Genomic DNA, 22,683 nt, shown 5'->3' with positions numbered 1-22,683 from the left:
ATTTGCTTTTTTATGATTCTACTGATTAGGTTTAGGTTTCAGGTTTAAGGTAGGGAGTTAGGTTTTGTTTATTTAAAACTTGGGAAAGCATTAACCTTAAAAACTGCATCTGTTTGGGAGAAAATGTAATTAGCTTTTAGTGCCACACAGTGGACATTTTACCTTGGAACTCGAAATATAATTTTGCCAAAATGTCGCCATAGTCACGTAATTTTCATGAGATCAGGCTTGCCAAAACAGTCACAATTTAGTTTGATATGACCATTTTTCCCCTTCTCTCAGAATCATAGTATTACATTGGCTGTTTTTTGTTGTGCCTTTAAGACTTGTGTGTAAAAGCCCTCTTTCCATGTAAAATATGTAACGGCACTTTGCTGCAGGGTTGCCGAATGTAGTTTTTAAGTGCACCATCCTTCAGTAACAGTCTCTTTGCAAAGCTTGGGTTATGTGATAGGTTTATAAAACAATCTGCGATGATGTGTCCCTCAAACTTTGTAGATCAGACTGAAATAATCACCTTGTTAAAAATAAATTTGAGCCTTTAGTTTCTAATGCTGAGAATCTTTAGAAGGATATACAGAGCGGCAGGTGCTGCACCACACAGCCAGAAACCGCTCACAAGTCTAATGAACTTTCTAGACTTTTAACTCTTGTTAGTTCTTCTGAAGTTTAGGAATAATTGAATCTATCCTACTTTATCCTCATTACTTAACTGTGACTGAGCAGACAAGTTTGTAAATAACGAATAAATAACGAGCGTTGTTTACGTGTAAATGTGGGCGTTTCGGGGTTTTTTTTGTGGAAGATTTCAGAACAGCCCTTTTGCAGCTCAGTTTCAATAAATTATCTTTTTTCACTGGATTGTTTGAGTTCTGAAAGTTACAGTTTGTTTTGTCTCAAAATATCAAATTAAAATTGATTTCTCATGATATGACCCCCTTCAATAGTCTATACCTGTACTATAAGTGCTCATGAGTAAAAATAGTAAAAGTTCAATTAAAAAATTATTTTACTTATTTTTTGCCTTAGGGTCTTCTCAACGCACTCAGAGTGCATCTGTTATCCCTCGTCAGCAGAGGAAAAAACCTTTTGTGGATCCATTGTTACAGAGGAAAGACGAAGCTTCAGCTGAAAGCAAGGCAAGTGTGTGTCTGGTGGCCCAGATTTGTGTATGTGAATCATAATGCATCCATGTGTCTATATTTGTCTCTTAAATGGCCTGATGGTGGGCTAGCAGGTCATTTTTAGAATGAGAATGAATACTGTAAAATAAAAATAAGACCTTTGATTTATTGCATGTTTATGAGTATATTATAAACATGTAATAAAACACACAAATAACACTGTATAAAATATATAGTATAATATTTTAGTGTGCGTCAAATGTTGTTGGTGTATTATAAGTGCTAACCTTTACAAAAACACAAAACAAAACACTGGTGCTACCATAGGACCAGATGGTAAAACTATGGTACTTTGATATATATCACAGTAAAACAAAATGATTACCATATTAATATATCATGATGTTTACATGGTACTCCAAGGTATATATTGCATGGCATAACCATGGTACAGTACATGTCCAAAACACATGGTATTGCCTTGGTACCATGTCCAAAACCATGTTTATGGTACATTTTTGTTAGTGAAGTATGTTTTGTTTGTGGATTCTGAAGCAAGAATGTTATTTGCTCCCACAAAGTGGCAGTATTGTATGCTGCCTGACACCTTCATGTATTTCAGAGCATCATGTCAAAGTAAGGTCTGAATTATAGATTTGTTTATCTTTTTCTGTCGGGGTGTGTGTGTGTGTGTGTGTGTGTGTGTGTGTGTGTGTGCGTGTGTTGTAGACCTCAGAGGCTGTTGTTGAATGGCTCACTAGTGCTCAGCTGCAGTTCTACACAACAAACTTTCTCACTGCTGGTTATGACCTACAAACCATTAGCAGAATTACACCAGAGGTAACAAACAAAAATACACAAACAACATTGTCAAACATCATGCAGAGTGTCCGTGTGAGCACAAAGATTAACTCTTTTTTTTTAATAAATTACCAAACCAACAGCTGTGGACCTGATATACAAAATAATAAATGTATAAAAGTATATAAATAAATCAATAAATATATAATGAAATGTTGCAATCAGTGAATTACAAATAATGAAAGTAAGCATACATACAATATCCTTTTCTCCTTATTAATTTATGCTCACATTGTTTTATATTATATTTTAAATTTGTCTATATTTATTTCTATATTTCTTTATCTAATTTTGTCTTTGATAGTGTGTATATCTTCAAAAATACAAAAAGTGTTTAAAGAATTAAGCCATACTTAAAAATGCATGAATGACCTCACAATAGAGACAAAGTATCACACCAAGTGGCATTTATGTTTAAGGGATAGTTCACCCAAAAATGTTACTCACCCTCATGCCATCCCAGATGTGTATGAAGTTCTTTCTTCTGCAGAACACAAACAAAGATTTTTAGATCAATATATCTCACCTCGGTAGGTCCTTTCCATACAAGTGAATGGTGGCCAGACCTTTGCAGCTCCAAAAATCACATAAAGGCAGCATAAAAGTAATCTATAATACTCAAGTGGTTAAATATATGTCTTCTGAAGTGATGCAGTCACTTTGGGTGGGAAATAGATCAGCATTTAAATACCTTTTTACTATAAAAGAGTGAAAGTGGAGCTTTATAGTAAAAAAGGACTTCAATATTGATCTGTTTCTCACCTACACCTATTATATCGCTTCTAAAGACATAGATTTATCTACTTATGAGTCTTATGGATTACTTTTATGCTGCTTATGTGATTTTGAGCTTCAAAGGTCTTGCCACCATTGACTTGCACTTTCTGGACCTACAGAGCTGAGATTTTCTTCTAAAAATCTTCGGTTGTGTTCTGCTGAAGAAAGAAAGTCATACACATCTGGGATGGCATGAGTAAATAATGAGAGAATTAAAAAATTTGGGTGAAATATCCCTTTAAAGAAGGATACCACAAGTTCCTTTTTAAACAAAACATTTCACTAAAAGATGTTTGACAGGTTCTACATTATATAAGTATAGCTACACCACAAGTTAAAATAAGACAAAAGGTTTTTGGACACTTTCTGGTTGTCAAACTTGAAACATGTCCATAGTTAATGTGATGATCTACAGCTGTGGTTTTGTTGGCAGGGTTGGGACTACAGATTACAGAATGCATGGTGTAAAATGTAATTTGTAACATATTCCGTTAGATTACTCAAGGTCAGTAATGTAATCTAAATACTTTGGATTACTTCTTCAGCACTGGTCGATTTTTTCACTTGTTTTGACTATAAAACTCTGCCAGTACAGTAAGACAAAATACACATGTTAAAAATACATTCTCTGAAAAACCTAAATATCTTATGAAGTGTTATTTCTAAAACAAGATAAATCAAATTGAAATTATTTTAAGGATTTTTTGATATTTTTACAGGAAAACAATACAAAAATTATTATCAAGAATAAGAATTCTAGAAAAAAGAAATTATGATCCAACGTGAATTTAATTGATAAAAAAATATGATCGTGCCTGGTAACATGTGCATATAAAATGGATTTTAGCTTAGCATAAAGCTGACAATTTACACAAGGGTTATTTCTGTTTCTTCTGCTCCAAACTTACTTCAAACTTACTTCTCTGTCTGCTCGTATGAATGTAACACATCATAAGAAAGTGTTTCACCGCTGTTCAAATGCACTTTGGATTGCATCATTATATGAAACAAATGACAATAAAATGCAAAGTAATCTCTTCAGTAATCAAAATACTTTTTGAATGTAACTGTATTCTAATTACCAATGATTTAAATTGTAACTGTAGTGGAATACAGTTACTTAAATTTTGTATTTTAAATACGTAATCCCGTTACATGTATTCCGTTACTCCCCAACCCTGTTTGTTGGTAGGGTGCCTGTGTGAACTTGAGAGGAACTGACTTCATACATTAACTAAAATGACTTGGGGACCAGTTGGTTAAAAGCAATTGCAAAATGGCTTAGAAAAGTAGAGTTAATTCTGAGAAAAGGTTTAGCATTTTTTTGCAGATGTCACTTGTTATCTTATGCAATGACATTTATAAATTGTAAAGCGTGGATTAAGTATCCTTATAGGTTTTGGGATCACTATACAATATGGTGATAGTCAAAACAGTCAGATACATTATATGTTTCTCCTAAAATTCTAATCTTTTCACAAATATTTCTTCAGCTTATTCTAACAGTGAAATTACTCTTTGAGAATTTTTAAGCATTCTGTGTGTACCCTACAGGACCTCACTGCAATTGGAGTGACAAAGCCAGGGCACAGGAAGAAAATGTTAACTGAGATCAGCAAAATTAACATCCCAGACTGGATACCTCAAGAGAAACCTGTAAGAGAAATATCTACATACACAATAACATTACAACACCCACAATACTATTGCAAAAACATTACTCAATCGAGTTACTCAATATTTATCTAACCTTGTAGGCCAGTCTGGCTGAGTGGCTGTCTGCGATTGGTCTGAATCAATACTATCAGACTCTGGTTCAGAACGGTTATGACAATATGGACTTCATTAGTGATATTACTTTGGAGGACCTAAAGGAGATTGGCATCACTAAACTAGGCATGTATACTACACCAAACCTGCATAAATCAGCATGGAAATTCATTCTAGTGTTTTACTGTACAAATCTTCACATGAATGAAACAGAAATTAAATTTATGGCCAGATATGAACACATATACTGTATAAATTATAGTTTATATTTTCGGGCATATATGTAAATATTTAAATTCTACTTTTATTTGGGAAAATGAACTGTATGTATCCACTACAAATGACTAAATACGTCTCTAAAATTGTAATCATATTACTTTACTGATTATGTCATCGAAAAAGTAATCATATTACTAAGTACAGTACTTGTAAGTACATTACTTTTCACAGAATATTTTTGTTTTTCCACTCCACAGTTAATTTAAAATATCTGTATTTGTACCTGTATCTGCTCATATGACAAAATTATCTGTATCTGTCTCTGTATTTCGGATTAAAACCGAGTGTGCGCGGGGCTTAAACCAGAAGTGCGGCAAAACTAAATGAAACACACATTTTTTGTGTTACTCTTACATTTATAGTTTCTATTAATAAACTATGCCTTGTATGTACTTTTCATAATAATAGCCTAATAATAATAATAATAATTATTATTATTATTATACAATTATTATTAAAAAATATTATTTTATTATTTTATTCTTAACAGATGAAGCTGAATTTGTAGGCTACATTAACTGTGGAATATGTTGTGGTTTCTCCTGGTATTCCAGATATTAATATCTGCATGAAACAGAATTTTTGTTTGTCTGTGCATGTATAACAACATTATTCTGGAGGCAAGACATGTCGAGCAAAATGTGAAATGTCAAGCACACATTTTGCAGCGTATAATAAATACTAATTCAAACATTAAAAGAAATGGAAATAGCCTACAAACATGTGAAAGTCCCGTAAATCTATCAGGAATTTTTCGATAGGACGCCAATATTTAGTTACATAATAATAATAATAATAATAATAATAATTTTACATTTATATAGTGCCTTACCAGAGTTCAAGAACACTTAACATTTTCAAATTTAGCACAGTTTAAAGAAGAAGAAAAAAAGACGGAGCATTTTTCAGATTCTTCGTTTTACTTAAGGAGGAATATTCCTAATAGATGAGTACTCTATGGAGCATTTAAACCTTTATGGAGCATTTTAACTTTTTTCGGAATAAAATCTTAACCAGTTAATTACCTTAATCGCTGATGTGGATATAAATGTGGTCCACTTTAAGAGATGGAAAGACGAGCTCCAACATTAAATCATTTCAGGCCTGGAATTTAACATCGCACTCAGGTTTTGGCTATAAATAAATACATGAGAATCACATGTGAATCATATGATACATTAACATAGACATTTGAAGAAGTGGAAAATGTATATGATGTCGTATCTTAGTTAATTTTACACTTGACAAGCTCCAGAAGTGCACAATTAACAGAGACCACAAACAAGAGTTGAGACCGTGCCCATCCGATCTGTAAACACAATGTGCACATTTTCATTCATATGGTTTGCACCTTAGAAATGTTGACTGCACAGATTCATAAATTTGTTGTAATTTTGGATATGTTTATTTAAAATGTCGCTCTATCCTTGTGGTTTCTGGATAATCAGTCATGCAAAAAATTTTTATATTATTCGATGAATCCATTATTCGTTTTAAAGTCATTATGCGTGCCTTTCCGAATAAGGTATTCAGCTTCAGGCACATCCCTATTTCTCGTTATGGGGTACATGGCCAAACAGATGTGCATATTAAACTAATTCATGTTTTTAATGTATTCTATATACATAATATTATTTGCAAAATTTGCGTAACCTAAGTAATGTACTTAAAAGTACTTTTAACTAAAAAGTTAATTTAACTGAACGTCAGTAATTGTAATCTGATTTTGTGTCTTAAATGTAATGGGTTACACTACTTTTTGACTAAAAAGTAATAATTAGATGATAGTATTTAATTAATTTGTAATCAGATTACACCCAACACAGAATATATGTTGCATATATGTACAAATAAATGACTTTTTATATCATTAAAACTATATATAAACATAAGATTTTTTGTGTTTATTTGTGTTTTATTTGTGTTTTACGTATATGGCCATACATAAGATTTATGTTTGGAAAAACCTCAAAACAAAAATATGTAACTGTCCACCTCTCGTTTTTCATTCCTACTAAGGACACCAGAAGAAGTTGATGTTAGCTGTCAAACAACTGAGTGAACCCCCACCAGAAGCAGACATTCCCAGCAAGGAGAGCCAGTCAGAAGAAAGCAAAGACTCAAAACAATCATTAGAAACCAGTGTGACCAGCACAGAACCAGATGCAAACTCTGCCCCCTCTGTTAGAATACGCAAAAGATCGGAGGGGCGTGGCTCTCCCCGGCACAGCACCCAAGGGCGTGGCATACAAAGAGCTAATGTCCCTCCCCCTCTGAAAAGGCCAAGCTCAATCGAGAGCCCCACCCAAACACCTCCTCACACCCCTACAAAAGGCAGAACCCCCTCTTCTGCTTCAAGTTCTCCTTCACACACCCCTTCCTCCCCACTGAAAACACAGAGCAGGGCCAGAGGCTCTTGTGACTCACCGCGTTCACACACTAACGCCCGTACTGTCCCATTACTTTGCCTACCGCCTAAAGGAGACACTGAAGAGGGCAACGGTCAAACATCTACACTGCCAAGGCATGGAAGGTCCATTGATGCTGATCATGAGTTACCCTTGCCAGATTACTCGGTGAAATATGCCACACTAGGTGGACATACAGGTACTCCCAGTAGCTCTGCAAAAACCACAGGAGAAACCCTTGACATCAACAGTGTCAATCGCAGTCAGTCGTTTGCCACAGCTCGGCCTCGAAGAAGGATTCGTCCCCCAACTCCACCCAAACGCTCCTGCTCTTCTATATCCACGGGTAACCTGGCTGATGAGGCTGCGGCAGATGATTTAAGGTCTAACAGGGCTAACAGTTTGCTACTCAATGTGACATACAGGGAGCGACGGCGTAGCGACTGTGGCATTGCCTCTGAAAAAACTTCATCTGGGGGTAGCGTCAGAGACATTGCGGCCATGCTTGAAATGTCCAATCTTGGGAGCAGTGGTAAGGGAAGTGGCAGTACTTATTTGCAGGTAATCCAATATTTGCATTGTACAAACATTTAAAAAATGTGGTTATATGTCCAGGGTGTTCTGGGTGGTTGCTATGGCATCAGTATGAAGTTGCTTCATGGCTGCTTTTTGGCCTGAGTCAAAAGACCCTGCCAAGTCTCAATGATATTTTTATGCAGAGATATAATCTGTCTGTTACCTTTTTAAATGTTAGTTAGTTTGAGTTATAACCAAAATTGGCTCAACTATTCTCAGATTCAGAGAAAAGGAAGTGGGACAGTTTTATAATCCACAACTGGCAGAACCTTGAAACCATTTTCTTGGTTTCAGTGTTGGCATAGTTATTGGGGGTGCGACTTCGTAATGCACTTTCATCTGTCTTGTGATTTGGGTGACCAATTAGTGTGTTGTTCCCCAGGCGAACCAAAACCTCCTGCGGCAGAACCGTGACGCTTTGAGTTCAGATGAAGACTGTCGTCGCCGCACAATCAGTGGACCAGTACCTGGATTTTCAGACTCTCAGAAGCAGCCTGGTGAATATGTACAAGAAGCTGAGATTCCTTCGCATCATAGAACAGCTCCTCAAGAAAAACCCTCAAATAAACAGGTCCCCGAGCCACGGCCACGTTCCATGATCAGTCATCTCGATGAGGGCATTGCTTCTCTGCCACAAGAGGTGTGGTCACGGATGGATGCCACAGCAACTTTGAGAAGACCACGCCCAACACATCACTCCGACGGTGAAAATTTTAACCTGACAGAAAGCGGTACGATAAAGCGAAGGCCTAAAGCATTAGCTCCACCACAAAGTAATGGAACACATGGAGGTGGGCCAGAGAACGCTCGGAGAAGGCCTGTATCAGAAGCTTGTGTTGGTGATGGTGGTAGAGAGGAAGTACCTGATAGCTTTGGCTCTCTTCCCCGACAAATACCGAAACCCTCAATTTCACCCAAACCAGCAATGGCCCTTCAAAAAGCAGATCCCTCAACCCCTACAAAGAGGGTTCCCTTACCAGGACCAGAAGGTCAACATAGTCCAGGTAACACCTTTTCCTTACAATTCAAAGAGCAATTCAATGAAAATTCCAGTGTAGCATGTTGTTGGGTTTTTAATGCTTGTGTCCCCAACAGGTTTCTTACCTAACCAGAAATCCTTGGTCAAACAGCTTCACTAGAAAGGCCATGCTGGTTGACAAGCTGTACAAATAAAGTTTTGTGTGACCAAACTGGTTCATCTGCTAGACCAGTGTTTCCCAACCACTGTGCCGTGGCACACTAGTGTCAGGTGTGCCGTGGAAAATTATCAAATTCCACAAAATAAATAAATGCATGAAAAAAAAACATTTCAGGGATCCAAACTCCTCACCTTTCGGAGAAATTCACCATTTTGAAACCATAATCAGTCACTTTTGTGATTGTGAAGAGCAATGATTAATGTGCAAAAGTGACTGATATTTATATGCATTAAGGGTCTTTCACATGACTCGTGCCAGCGCTGCAGATTACATTGAAGTCTATGAAGTGACGCCACTTTACACCAAAGTGTTTTTCACACACATTTTTTTGTTTTTGAGAGTACTAAGCAACAAGAAATATTTAGAAATTGTCCAAATTTGTGGAGACATTGAATCATTTCTTTTAATTAAATATTACCTTATCGTTTATGAATATCAGAGACCCCCAGTTATTGAACTAATTTAAATTCACCAAGAAAACGCTTAGACCTAAACATAAACAAGTCCTTTTATTACTTTCTGCTATCAAAGCAACTGCAAGCTGTTTTTCTCTCTTCCAAATACGTTTTCAATGTTTATTGTGCACACCTCCCGCTTTTTTACTTGGCAAACTCATAAAATCACCCCTCTGTGACGCTTTCTGCAACTCTTGTCACGTGGAAGGCAATGTGGCGCTTGACGCTGGCATTGAATGGAGCGTTGACGCCTCGACTCAACTCATGTGAAATGTGCTTTACAATGACAAAAGAACATTATTGAAACTCATTTATTATTATTTGTCTTATTGTGGTCTTTTCTGATAAAAAGCCATGCTCAGCAGTTTAAATATTTAAATTGTAAAGCTACTGTAAATTGTTGTGGCATTGCAAGAACAAATCTTCAAATTAGAAAAGAAGCAAATTTGTTGTTTTTTCATTACCCATTTAGCGCTCTACCTATGTAACTTGTTTTTTTTTTTTTTTTTGTTTTTTTTTTGCACAGCCGAATTTCAAACATTACAAGTAAACACGCTACTAAGATGGACAGAAAACATGGACAGGTTCTTGAAAAGGAAAAATATTGATGATGGTTAGCCTATGTGGGATAGTGGTGTGCCGTAGAATTTGTCGTAAAAAGTGTGCCGTGGCAGAAAAGAGGTTGGGAAACACTGCTAGACCATCACCACACCAGTTTGGACCAGCATGGAAATTCATTCTAGTTTAAGTTGGCCTTTTCAGCTGGGTCAGTGATTATTTACGGTAGAAACATAATTTATGCAAGTAAGCGTACACAGATTTGAACGCTTTGCCAATGCATTGCCAGTGCACGGTCCAGTTGAACATGCTTCAGATCGTGCATATTTCTGTTACTGAACAAGTAGTTACCTTCAGAAGTCTGTGCCATTAAAATGGAGTTAATTAACAGAGGTTTGGGAGGAGCATGTTAATTTTAATCTGACAAATCACAGCCCACAAGCAGGAGTATATAAGCCGCTGCTTACCTGCTTCCTGTGACAACTCTCCTGACATCCAACCTCCACCCCATCTCCACCTATACTCTAGATTAATTATCTAAATAATTAATCTAGGGGTGGGGGAGTCGAGTCGAGATAATTACTCGAGTTCAGATAATTTACTCACCCTCAGGCCATCCAAACGATTGATTATTTTTAGAAACAAAACAATACTTGTATACTTTTTAACTACAAATGTTTGCTTCTGTAGTTTAAACTTTTGTATAGCGCTTCTTCTCCTGTAAACAATGACGCGCTTCCTGCCTCCTCCTCCATGGGTGACCTTACCAACGAGCTTACGTCATCCCTCTCATGAGTGTGCATCACAGAGATGTATGGAAGCCAACATTTGTATTTAAAAAGTATATAAGTATTTCTTTGTTTCTATCAATTGTTTGGGTTCAGAAGAACTTTATTTGTCGACTGGAGTCGTGTGGATTATTTTGATGCACCCTAAATATGCATTTTGGACCATCAAAAAAATGGAGTACATTCACTTGCATTGTTAAAGGAGGAGGCCTGAAATGAAATCCTAAAAATCTTAAATTCTGTTTTGATGAAGAAAGAAACTCAGATACATCTTGGATGGCCTGAGGATGAGTAAATTATCAGCAAATTAAAATTTTTGGGTGAACTATTCCTTTAAAGCTAAATAAATAATTAAATAAAGATGTTAAATACCTTGTCTTATCATATTTATTAAGTATGTCACGATAACATTTTTTGTAGACAGGGTAGAAGTACCGATACTTCGTTTCTGAGACTCGCTTATACCTGCTTTTTTGTTGCAGGTTTTTTTGTAATGTTGCAGTTTTCAAATACAATACTGTGAGACTGATCTGAAAACAGTGTTTATTATTTTTCAGCAACTATTTTTAGCTGTCACAAAATTATGAAAATCACAAACAGTATTTACAAATCACTAAATAAACAAAACCAAGAGAGCTGACCTACTGACTTTGTTGGTTACAGCAACTGTAACTTAAAATACATTATAAAAAATTAATTGTCAAAATTCTAAAATTTCACAGGAAAAAACATACTGTATAATTATAACCTATATGTAAAAGCTGTCTATCAATAAGGATTCTTTTGCAAATGTAAGGAGCAGGTTCTTTTTTATGTTTTTGTACCCCTTGATATTTTGTTAGAGCAAAGTTTACAATCTGCCATGCTTTGGTCATCGTTGTTAATTTTGAAATATTTCCACACTGCTGACATTGCTGATTGTGTTTTTGTGAGGTTAATGTTTACACAATGACATTTGTACCTCAAATGGAATCAGTTTTTGGTATCGTAGCATTTTTATGAAAACGAGTACATGAGCGGGGTCGACCACTGTCAGCCACTGTCGGTATCGGGAGTCAGGACATCCCTAATATTTATGATTCTCCAATATGACTTAATTGTATTTCCTGGTTGATGTATTAAGATTTTGAACAAGTCATACATTACGTGTTTTTTTTCTTTATAGTGGAAGTTAAGAAAATCCCTCCTCCAGTATCTCCCAAGCCAAGTCCGCCTCCTACACTGCCTAAACCAGTAAAAATCAAGCCGATCCTTACCATCGGAACTACCAGCTCCCCTCATGCAGACACTCTCAGCCCATCCAGTGCCTCCTTCAGCCCTGCTTTAGCTGAACTCCAAGTGGAGTATCCACCACAGACTTTGAGTCCAGTTACCCCAAAACCAACAGAGGGGAGCACACTTTCCACACGAGCAGCAACTTCTCCTGCCCAGAGCCCTCAGACACCCCAAACCCCCCAAACCCCCCAAACACCATCTACGCCAGGGTCAGGCTCAGCTCCAGTAAAGCCACCAAGATCCTCCATGGCTGGTCTCTCAGTGGACATCCCTAGTCCTCTGGAAGTTGAGCATCCTGGAGTGGAGGTTGTGCAAAAGAGACTGAGAGAAGTAGAGAAGCAGAGAGAGGAAGAGGAAATGAGGAATGAAGACAAGATGGAGAGGATGGGTCTGATCCAGGTGGATCCAGCATATGAAGGAGAACAAGGCGGGATTTCAGGGTTCTCTGGAGAAAGTCATGTCACAGAGAGAGGGGAGGGGGCGGGGCCTGTGGTTATGAGGAGAAGGAAGGTAGGTGTTGCCAAACAGACACAAGTAGAGGGCGAACCACTAGATGGAGATGGAAAAACAGTGGTGGTAAGCCAAGGGTTATTGAAGATTGCTGAAACAGGGGGCGTGAAACAACTCAGACTGGATGAAACCAGCGCTTCCCTAGCTGCTGCTCTGGAAGTAGTCGAAGAGAAGATTAAAAAGGAGGACAGGTACATGAGTAGATGTTTAAAGACAAATACCATTCTTCCTCTGTAGTACTAAGCGAGCCTGATCTCATGAAAATTACAAGACTGCGGCGACATTTTTGCAAAATGATATTACATGGCACCTTACGCGTAATGCGTCATTTCCAAGGTGAAATGTCACTGAGTGGCGCCAAATGTTCTTCCAAACAGATTACGTTTTAAGGTTAATGCTATATCGAGTTTTAAATCAACAAAACTGACCTCCCTACCCTAAACCTTAAACCTAAACCTAACTGATAGAGTCATAAAAAGCAAACGTGAGATGAAAAATGCAATTGCAGAAGCAACAACGTCATTTTATTGTGCTTACATGACGATTTCAACTCACATATCGACATATGTGCTCTTCAGGGCTCATACCCCAGTCCTTTGCATCGCAAGTGCATCGCTCTGTCAGTTGAGCTACTGCACAATTTGATCACATTGAACAAGCTCATAAATGTAGTTGGTTATGTGATGCAAACGTTAAAATGCATCGTCTTACTAGTCATGCACTATAGGAAAAGTGTTTTGACGTCAAAGATAGCATTGTGTAAGGAACAGGTTGAAAAGTAAATATTTCTGACTGATAATGTGCTGTTTTACTCATGATTTGTGTCATCATCAAGTCATTGTTGTTTTAGCACCTCTAGTGTTCATTTCACCAGGAAACTGCTGCAACATGTACAATGAGCAACCTAAAAATCATTTTGAAAATGTGGTTTAGTATAGTGGGATGGTATAGTAACGTGATTCTATGAGACCAGGTTGTACTATGCACTCTCATCACTGCATTATGGTCATGTTGTTACTTATTTAAAGGAATACTTAACCCCAAAATTTATATTCTATCATTATTTACTTACCCTAATGTCACTGCTAACCCACAGTACTAGGTCCGTGGAACACATAAGGAAAAAAAAATAAAAAGTCTTCACACAGCTTTTTAAGTCTTATGAAGCCATACAATCATTTTGTGTGGTGAACAGACTGAAATGGAAGTCATTATTCCCCCTCAAATCAAATTATTGATGAAATGAGTAAATGGTGCCAAAATTAAATATTCAAATCAAATAGAAAATTTTGGTCTGTTCATCACAACCAAGTGATCAGTTGGCTTCAGAAGGCTTTGATGGTGTTTTTTGTTCTTATTGGAGCTTGACAGCCCAGATTGACAATTCCCTTTGTGGCAAAAAACAAAAAGCAGATTAGGACTTGGTAAAAAATGTCTTTTTGGGGGGCCTGGATAGCTCAGCGAGTAAACTACCACCCCTTGAGTCATGAGTTCGAATCCAGGGTGTGCTGAGTGACTCTAACCAGGTCTCCTAAGCAACCAAATTGGCCCGGTTGCTAGGGAGGGTAGAGTCAAATGGGGTAACCTCCTCGTGTTCACTATAAGGTAGTTCTCGCTCTCTGTGGGGCACGCGGTGAGTTGTACGTGGATGCTGCGGAGAATAGCGTGAAGCCTCCACACACGCTATGTCTCCGTGGTAACGTGCTCAACAAGCCACGTGATAAGATGCGCGGATTGATGGTCTCAGACGTGGAGGCAACTGAGATTTGTCCTCCGCCACCCGGATTGAGGTGAGTTACAGGTGAGTCGGTACGCCACCACGAGGACTTAAAACATTGGGAATTGGGCATTCCAAATTGGGGAGAAAAGGGGAGAAAATTCAAACAAAATAAAAAATGTCTTTTGTGTGCCACGAAAGAAAGTTATTTGGGTTTGGAGGGACATAGTGATGAATAAAAAATGACAGAATTTCATTTTTGTGTGAACTATTCCTTTTACCTCTCTGTTTATGTCTACTCTATTTTCTCTTTCTTTCTCCCTCTTTAGCTCTGTTGTGGAAAACAAGAGCACAGTCAATATCCTGGATGACATCGGCAGCATGTTCGATGATCTTGCTGACCAGCTGGAGGCCATGTTAGATTAAAAATCACAAAGATCAGAGATTACATTGGGATTTCAAAATGTTGAAGCTTCAAGTTTCTCAGCGAGGATAAGCAAAACCTACTTCGCACGCACTGGATGATTATGCCACATAGCAGGAACTTAAGTGTGGTCAGATTGCAGGCAGTGGAACATCGATGACATACAAATTTGTCCAATTAAAACAAGGATATCTAAATGCTGAATTTCTAAAGCCAGAGATCTACATTTGAATGAAAATCTCTCATTTTACTGGAACATCTGTAACCCCTTCATTCTCCACCAGCCTTTCGTCTTACTCTAGAGGCCAGAATAGGTACTGCTGGTATAAATTGCTGGTATATATCCAAACCTGTAGATAAGGCCTGCAACCATGCTGCTTCCAGAGATAAGCACAATTTAAAGAGAGACTATATAACAAGCTTTCTAAATGTCATTTAAGCAGAAAAATGCTAATATGTGGGAATGTGTGTACCATATGTGATGTGAGAATATTGATGAATATGACAAATATTTATTTTAATGGTTGTGCAAAAAGCACTAAAAGGCACATCATGTGCTCATTTATGATGTTTGGAAGTCAGGAATGTCCACATCTCTGGAGCTGGAGTCTTATTTTAAAGGGGAACTTTAAATTTCACCTTATAGTCTTCAGCTGGACAAGTTACTGAAAAACACTTGGTTTGGACTGAATAAATATGAAGAGCACAGCCCGATTTACAGTATGACCCTGAAAATATTCTCACCTTTTTGGAATGCTTTGTCCACTGTCAAGGTTTCTTAGTTCCTTAAAGAACTGTAATGAAGAAAAGCTTTGAACTTAAAGAGGTATATTGTAATCTTCATGTATGTCATTACTGTTGTTGTTGTTGTCAGTGTGTGTGAATGTTTGACTGTGTAGTGAAGTTTTTGCATTGACAAATCCCACCCTGCAGAAGGTTTAATACATAGATATAGACCGAATACAGAATAAGATGCTGGAAAGAATAGTGTATATATGACATATAGGTTTCACAGTAGTTATCGTTGATAGAGTAGAGTATGGAATGCATCAATATGGAATGCTACAGACACCTGCTCATTCCCAAACAATGTGTTCTAATAGTATCAGTGTTTATGTACTGTATGTGTGTGTGTTTGTGTGTGTTGGGGGATCTGTTTGAGAGATAGAACTAGGGAGTGTGTGTTTAAAATTCTGGAGACAGTATGTTTGTCTTCTCTTACAAAAATGTACCATGGTATTACCATGTTTTTACGAACATGTTGAAAGATTTTTGGAGCTTAGCGTACCATGTAAATTCCATGGTAATCATACAGTACCATGTTTTATATCAAATATAAAGAGGTACCACCATAGTACTTTTTTGTAAGGGCTGAATGTGTATTGACCTATTGGACAGTGCAATTACTCCTGTCAATGCAAACTAAAAAAAGACTTTACTGACAAGACGTTGCATATTCTATAAGTGTCTATAATTTGATCATTTAAGATTATGTCATCGCAAGATGTTTAAGACTACAGAGCAATATTTTTATCCATGCACCATGTTATTAATTTAGCTTTATAAGTGAAACTTTAAAACCAGCCATCTCAGCAGAAGTGAACATTTCCGACAATCATGACAATGTTGTTTTTGATTCTGACCCTGCACAGTCAATGGAATAGATGTTGGAGTATAAACTTTTACAGTGTAAAAAAAAAAAAAAAAAATGGTGTAATAATCCAGTTGTTTTTTTGTGTGAACCTTCAGCTGGCTAATGTGTTTGTCTGATCCTGGTGAAATTATCATCAAAGACCTCTTCCATGTAAAGAGCATTAAGAATATGTGGAATTAGAATAAATAAATTATGAATACAACCTCAGGGGCTGTTGAGAGTTTGGACAAGCACTTTTTTTTTTTATTGGAAACTATTATTTTTTGTTAGAATCACATGAAGGGATGTTTTATATTATTTGACATTTTCTGAGGGTAATGGATTACTTTTATGTTAAATATATTTGCCCTATAACCCTGTAGATTATGCCAGTTAAGAATTTATGTTATTATTTAGATTTCTGAAATCTGCAGCTTACATTTCTAAAAATTCCACCAACATTCAACATATTGGAGAAAAGAGCCGTTCCATTCACCAATGAATGCCTCTCACACAGCATTTTCTTACGCTACCATATATATCTAAAACTTCAACGCTGTAAATATCTGAAAATCTATCCATGAATATTTTATTTTATTATACTTTATTTTATTTAGGACTATTTTCTAAAGGAATTACAAATTGTAGTGGTATTGAGTTGAAACATTAAAAGGTGTTCAGATTGATGTTTTAATTATTTTGAGATCATTGATCTTTGTTTGAAAAATGTAGTAAAAATTATAAAGAAAGTCAATAGTTTTTCTGAATAACATAATAATGGTTGTTTAGAAGAACAAGAACAGCATGTCTTAATGGTCCTCAACAGTCCTTTAATACAGTTTAACCCTGGAATGCATACAGTATGTAACATCACCCCCTTTAAATGCATATGTGTGACGAAAAAGACCCAGGTGAAATCTAGTTGCTTATTGTTTATAAAACTACATATTTTTTTTTCAAAGAAAATGACCTGAAACAATAATTTTATTTATAATTTATATTTTTAAATGATTTTAATATATTTTATTCAATACTGAAGTTTCACACACATTGAAAATGGAGTAGGAATTTTGGTGAAATGGCTATATAACACAAAGATGGGCAATTTCCATGTTTGGTTGTAAAATATAAAATGTCTCAACATACAAAAAAGTACAGTGCATGAGGATAAAATATTTGAATGTCATGCACTTTGGAAAAAATTTGGGCTGAATGAACACGTTATGAATGAACGTTAACATATTTAACATATTTAATTGTTACAAGATTAATACCAGTGTTAAATGCATTGAATACCATAAAAACACACTGTATGGGGCATGGAGGATCCACATACAGTTGAAGTCAGAAGTTTACATACACTTAGTTTGAAGTCATTAAAACTTATTTTTTAACAACTCCACAGATTTCATATTTGCAAGCTATATTTTTGGCAAGTCGTTTAGAACATCTACTTTGTGCATGACATGAGTAATTTTTCCAACAATTGTTTACAGACAGATTGTTTCACTTTTAATTGACTTTATCACAATTCCAGTGGGTCAGAAGTGTACATTCACTAGGTTAACTGTACCTTTAAGCAGCTTCAAAAATTCCAGAAAATGATGTCAAGCCTTTAGGCAATTAGCCAATTAGCTTCTGATGGGCTAATTGTCTAATTGGAGTCAATTGGAGGTGTACCTGTGGATGTATTTTAAGGCCTACCTTCAAACTCAGTGCCTCTTTGCTTGACATCATGGGAAAATCAAAAGAATCAGCCAAGACTTCAGAAAAAAAATTATGGAACTCCACAAACCTGGTTCATCCTTGAGAGCAATTTCCAAACGCCTGAAGGTACCACGTTCATCTGTACAAACAATAGTACACAATTATAAACACCATGGTACCATGCAGCCATCATACCGCTCAGGAAGGAGACGCATTCTGTCTCCTAGAGATGAACGTAGTTTGGTGCAAAAAGTGCAAATCAATCCCAGAACAACAGCAAAGGACCTTGTGAAGATGCTGGAGGAAACAGGTAGACAAGTATCTATATCTATAGTAAAACAAGTCCTATATCATCATAACCTGAAAGGCTGCTCAGCAAGGAAGAAGCCAATGCTCTAAAAACCACCATAAAAAAGCCAGACTACAGTTTGCAAGTGCACATGGGGACAAAGATCTTACTTTTTGGAGAAATGTCCTCTGGTCTAATGAAACAAAAATTTTACTGTTTGGCCATAATGACCATTGTTATGTTTGGAGGAAAAAGGGTGAGGCTTGCAAGCCGAAGAACACCATACCAACCGTGAAGCATGGGGGTGGCAGTATCATGTTGTGGGGGTGCTTTGCTGCAGGAGGGACAGGTGCATTTCACACAATAGATGGCATCATGAGGAAAGAAAATGATGTGGATATATTAAAGCAACATCTCAAGACATGAGCCATGAAGTTAAAGCTCGGTCGCAAATGGGTCTCCAAATGGACAATGACCCCAAGCCAACCTCCAAAGTTGTGGCAAAATGGTTTAAGGACAACAAAGTCAAGGTATTGGAGTGGCCATCACAAAGCCCTGACCTCAGTCCGATAGAAATTTGTGGGCAGAACTGAAAAAGCGTGTGTGAGCAAGGAGGCTTACGAGCCTGACTCAGTTACACCAGTTCTGTCTGGAGGAATGGGCCAAAATTCCAGCAACTCAAGTTAAACAATTTAAAGGCAAAGCTACCAAATACTTACAAAGTGTAAACTTCTGACCCACTGGGAATGTGATGAAATAAATAAAAGCTGAAATAAATAATTGTCTCTACTATTATCATGACATTTCACATTCTTAAAATAAAGTAGGACAAGGAATGTTTTCTACGATTAAATTTCAGGAATTGTGAAAAACTGAGTTTAAATGCATTTGGCTAAGGTGTATGTAAACTTCTGACTTCAACTGTATATATATATATATATATATATATATATATCAGTGGCGCCTGCAGCTGTAATTCCAGATTGTTCTGCACCAGGTGAAGTTTCAGCAAATAAACTGTAAGGCCATGCTTTTTCACCCTTCTACTCTAGCATACTAAGGGACTGCCATGCCTTGTTAAAACTGTATTTTTACTGTACTGTTTCAGTATTGTTACGAATGTTGCCTTACATAAAATACAGCTATACTAGGAGAAGATACTAGGAGAAAAAATTAGATCGTAAGAGATTTCGGGTCAGGTTCGGGCTTAAAATCTGACGGTATCGTTCGGGCCGGGTAGGGTCTCGGGTTTGGGTCTCATTTTTAAAACCCCTGTAGACCTCTCAGCAGATTTATGTGCGTACCCTCTGATTAAATCCTGCAGGCGCCCATATTCGTAAGGTTTGTGAATTACATCTGTTTAAACAAGATATCTGCATATTTGCAAACGGTATATAATAGAATTGTATTGATATTTGCCTTTTATCATTAGAAAATAAAGTTAAAAGTTACAGTGAACTGCTGAGGAGAGGCTGATAGAATACATGCTTTAGAGGTAAATGAGCACTCCACAGGGCGCTGGATCTGTTCAAGTTGTGTGAGGTTTCTTACATCTGTTTTAACTAGATATGCGCATATTTGCAGACGGTATATGGTATTAGTTTTATAGATATTTTCCTTTTTATCATTAGACAAGACAGTTAAAATTTACACGGAACTGTTTTGGAGAGAGAGGGAGAATGAAACAGGTGAGCACTTTAACATTATGAGCTCAAACGCTCAAACTCCAGATGTAGCCTTACTGGCCTCAAGGATATATCGGTCAACCACTAATTGTGACACCTGTCATACTGTAAGACAGGCTTTGGTGTTTACTATCGCTGAAATGTATCTGTGAGTTTCACTCTGATCTTTCACCTAAGTATTAACATTTGATTATTCTACATAAATAGTGCATGAAACATTGCCATTTCAGCTGCAAGCTTTCTACAGTGAATGCCAGAGCAGGGGCCGATCAGCCATTTTAACAGTGGAATGGGGAATGCACAGCTGTCAGCAGGCATGTCTCTCACAGATCTAACACTTGTGTACAGTGAAGGTATAGTTACAGTATTTGTCAGTAAACACTGAATAAATGAGCCGTTTGCAAAGTTAAAAGAAATATGGAGATCTATCAGTGAAAAACTTCAAATCATCTTTCAAAATTCATAACTTTTATTTTGAACTTTTGAACATTTTTTAGTAAACTTAAAAACATAAAACACATTTTAATCAAAACACAAGGATGCAAACTCATGAAGGGCAAAAAAAGGTGAGATTATCACAGATCCACAAGCATGTTACCTACTGTCAGAAAAAAGGATGCGGTCAGGGTCCTTTTGTGATCGCATAGGGTACAGCTTATGTTGTTGTACCCTCACTGTGTCAAAGTTACACCTTAAGGTACTAATATGTACCCTTTAGGGACAGATAAGTTACAAATACATTTCTGTCCATCATAGGGTCCATGTACAGGTGCATCTCAATAAATTAGAATGTCGTGGAAAAGTTCATTTATTTCAGTAATTCAACTCAAATTGTGAAACTCGTGTATTAAATAAATTCAATGCACACAGACTGAAGTAGTTTAAGTCTTTGGTTCTTTTAATTGTGATGATTTTGGCTCATATTTAACAAAAACCCACCAATTCACTATCTCAAAAAATTAGAATATGGTGACATGCCAATCAGCTAATCAACTCAAAACACCTGAAGAGGTTTCCTGAGCCTTCAAAATGGTCTCTCAGTTTGGTTCACTAGGCTACACAATCATGGGGAAGACTGCTGATCTAACAGTTGTCCAGAAGACAATCATTGACACCCTTCACAAGGAGGGTAAGCCACAAACATTCATTGCCAAAGAAGCTGGCTGTTCACAGAGTGCTGTATCCAAGCATGTTAACAGAAAGTTGAGTGGAAGGAAAAACTGTGGAAGAAAAAGATGCACAACCAACCGAGAGAACCGCAGCCTTATGATTGTCAAGCAAAATCGATTCAAGAATTTGGGTGAACTTCACAAGGAATGGACTGAGGCTGGGGTCAAGGCATCAAGAGCCACCACACACAGACGTGTCAAGGAATTTGGCTATAGTTGTCGTATTCCTCTTGTTAAGCCACTCCTGAACCACAGACAACGTTAGAGGCGTCTTACCTGGGCTAAGGAGAAGAAGAACTGGACTGTTGCCCAGTGGTCCAAAGTCCTCTTTTCAGATGAGAGCAAGTTTTGTATTTCATTTGGAAACCAAGGTCCTAGAGTCTGGAGGAAGGGTGGAGAAGCTCATAGCCCAAGTTGCTTGAAGTCCAGTGTTAAGTTTCCACAGTCTGTGATGATTTGGGGTGCAATGTCATCTGCTGGTGTTGGTCCATTTTGTTTTTTGAAAACCAAAGTCACTGCACCCGTTTACCAAGACATTTTGGAGCACTTCATGCTTCCTTCTGCTGACCAGCTTTTTAAAGATGCTTATTTCATTTTCCAGCAGGATTTGGCACCTGCCCACACTGCCAAAAGCACCAAAAGTTGGTTAAATGACCATGGTGTTGGTGTGCTTGACTGGCCAGCAAACTCACCAGACCTGAACCCCATAGAGAATCTATGGGGTATTGTCAAGAGGAAAATGAGAAACAAGAGACCAAAAAATGCAGATGAGCTGAAGGCCACTGTCAAAGAAACCTGGGCTTTCATACCACCTCAGTAGTGCCACAAACTGATCACCTCCATGCCACGTCAAATTGAGGCAGTAATTAAAGCAAAAGGAGCCCCTACCAAGTATTGAGTACATATACAGTAAATGAACATACTTTCCAGAAGGCCAACAATTCACTAAAAATGTTTTTTTTATTGGTCTTATGATGTATTCTAATTTGTTGAGATAGTGAATTGGAGGGTTTTTGTTAAATGTGTGCCAAAATCATCACAATTTAAAGAACCAAAGACTTAAACTACTTCAGTCTGTGTGCATTGAATTTATTTAATACACGAGTTTCACAATTTGAGTTGAATTACTGAAATAATTAACTTTTCCACGACATTCTAATTTATTGAGATGCACCTGTATGTACCATTTCCCCCAAAAGAGGTACAAAATACTGTGGTCAAATGATTTGCCTGGTGGGGAATGGGGTGGTTCAAGGCTGCCAAAGCTAAACCCTTCAAGTGCATAAAATTCACATATGTGATCTCAACAATTCAATAAACACGCAATTGAAAATCACCCAACACCATAAACTTAATAAACAAATAATAAATGATAAAAATAAAATGTTACACACTAAAATAGTTCATCTTCTTTGGTCACATATAACAGGTGGAAAACAAAATCAATATCTGACCTGGATTTTAATGTTTATATTAAGA

The 22,683-nt window shown here is 37.0% G+C and overlaps 1 protein-coding gene across 1 annotated transcript in view; it reads left to right on the top strand.

Moving 5' to 3' along the window:
• si:dkeyp-9d4.3 (caskin-1) overlaps positions 1 to 16,582 on the top strand; it is an 80,672-nt gene extending 64,090 nt beyond the window's left edge. Inside the window, exons 15-22 of the mRNA XM_051703669.1 lie at positions 1,030 to 1,139; positions 1,854 to 1,964; positions 4,317 to 4,418; positions 4,520 to 4,658; positions 6,831 to 7,780; positions 8,178 to 8,799; positions 11,961 to 12,771; positions 14,627 to 16,582. Coding sequence (XP_051559629.1) covers positions 1,030 to 1,139; positions 1,854 to 1,964; positions 4,317 to 4,418; positions 4,520 to 4,658; positions 6,831 to 7,780; positions 8,178 to 8,799; positions 11,961 to 12,771; positions 14,627 to 14,723 — 2,942 coding nt within the window. The 3' untranslated portion in view covers positions 14,724 to 16,582. The remainder of the gene's footprint in view (positions 1 to 1,029; positions 1,140 to 1,853; positions 1,965 to 4,316; positions 4,419 to 4,519; positions 4,659 to 6,830; positions 7,781 to 8,177; positions 8,800 to 11,960; positions 12,772 to 14,626) is intronic.
• The last annotated feature ends 6,101 nt before the right edge of the window (positions 16,583 to 22,683 follow it).

This window comes from Myxocyprinus asiaticus, chromosome 7 (genome assembly GCF_019703515.2).
Source record: "Myxocyprinus asiaticus isolate MX2 ecotype Aquarium Trade chromosome 7, UBuf_Myxa_2, whole genome shotgun sequence".
NCBI lineage: Eukaryota > Metazoa > Chordata > Actinopteri > Cypriniformes > Catostomidae > Myxocyprinus > Myxocyprinus asiaticus.
This window is presented reverse-complemented; position numbering and strand designations above follow the sequence as displayed.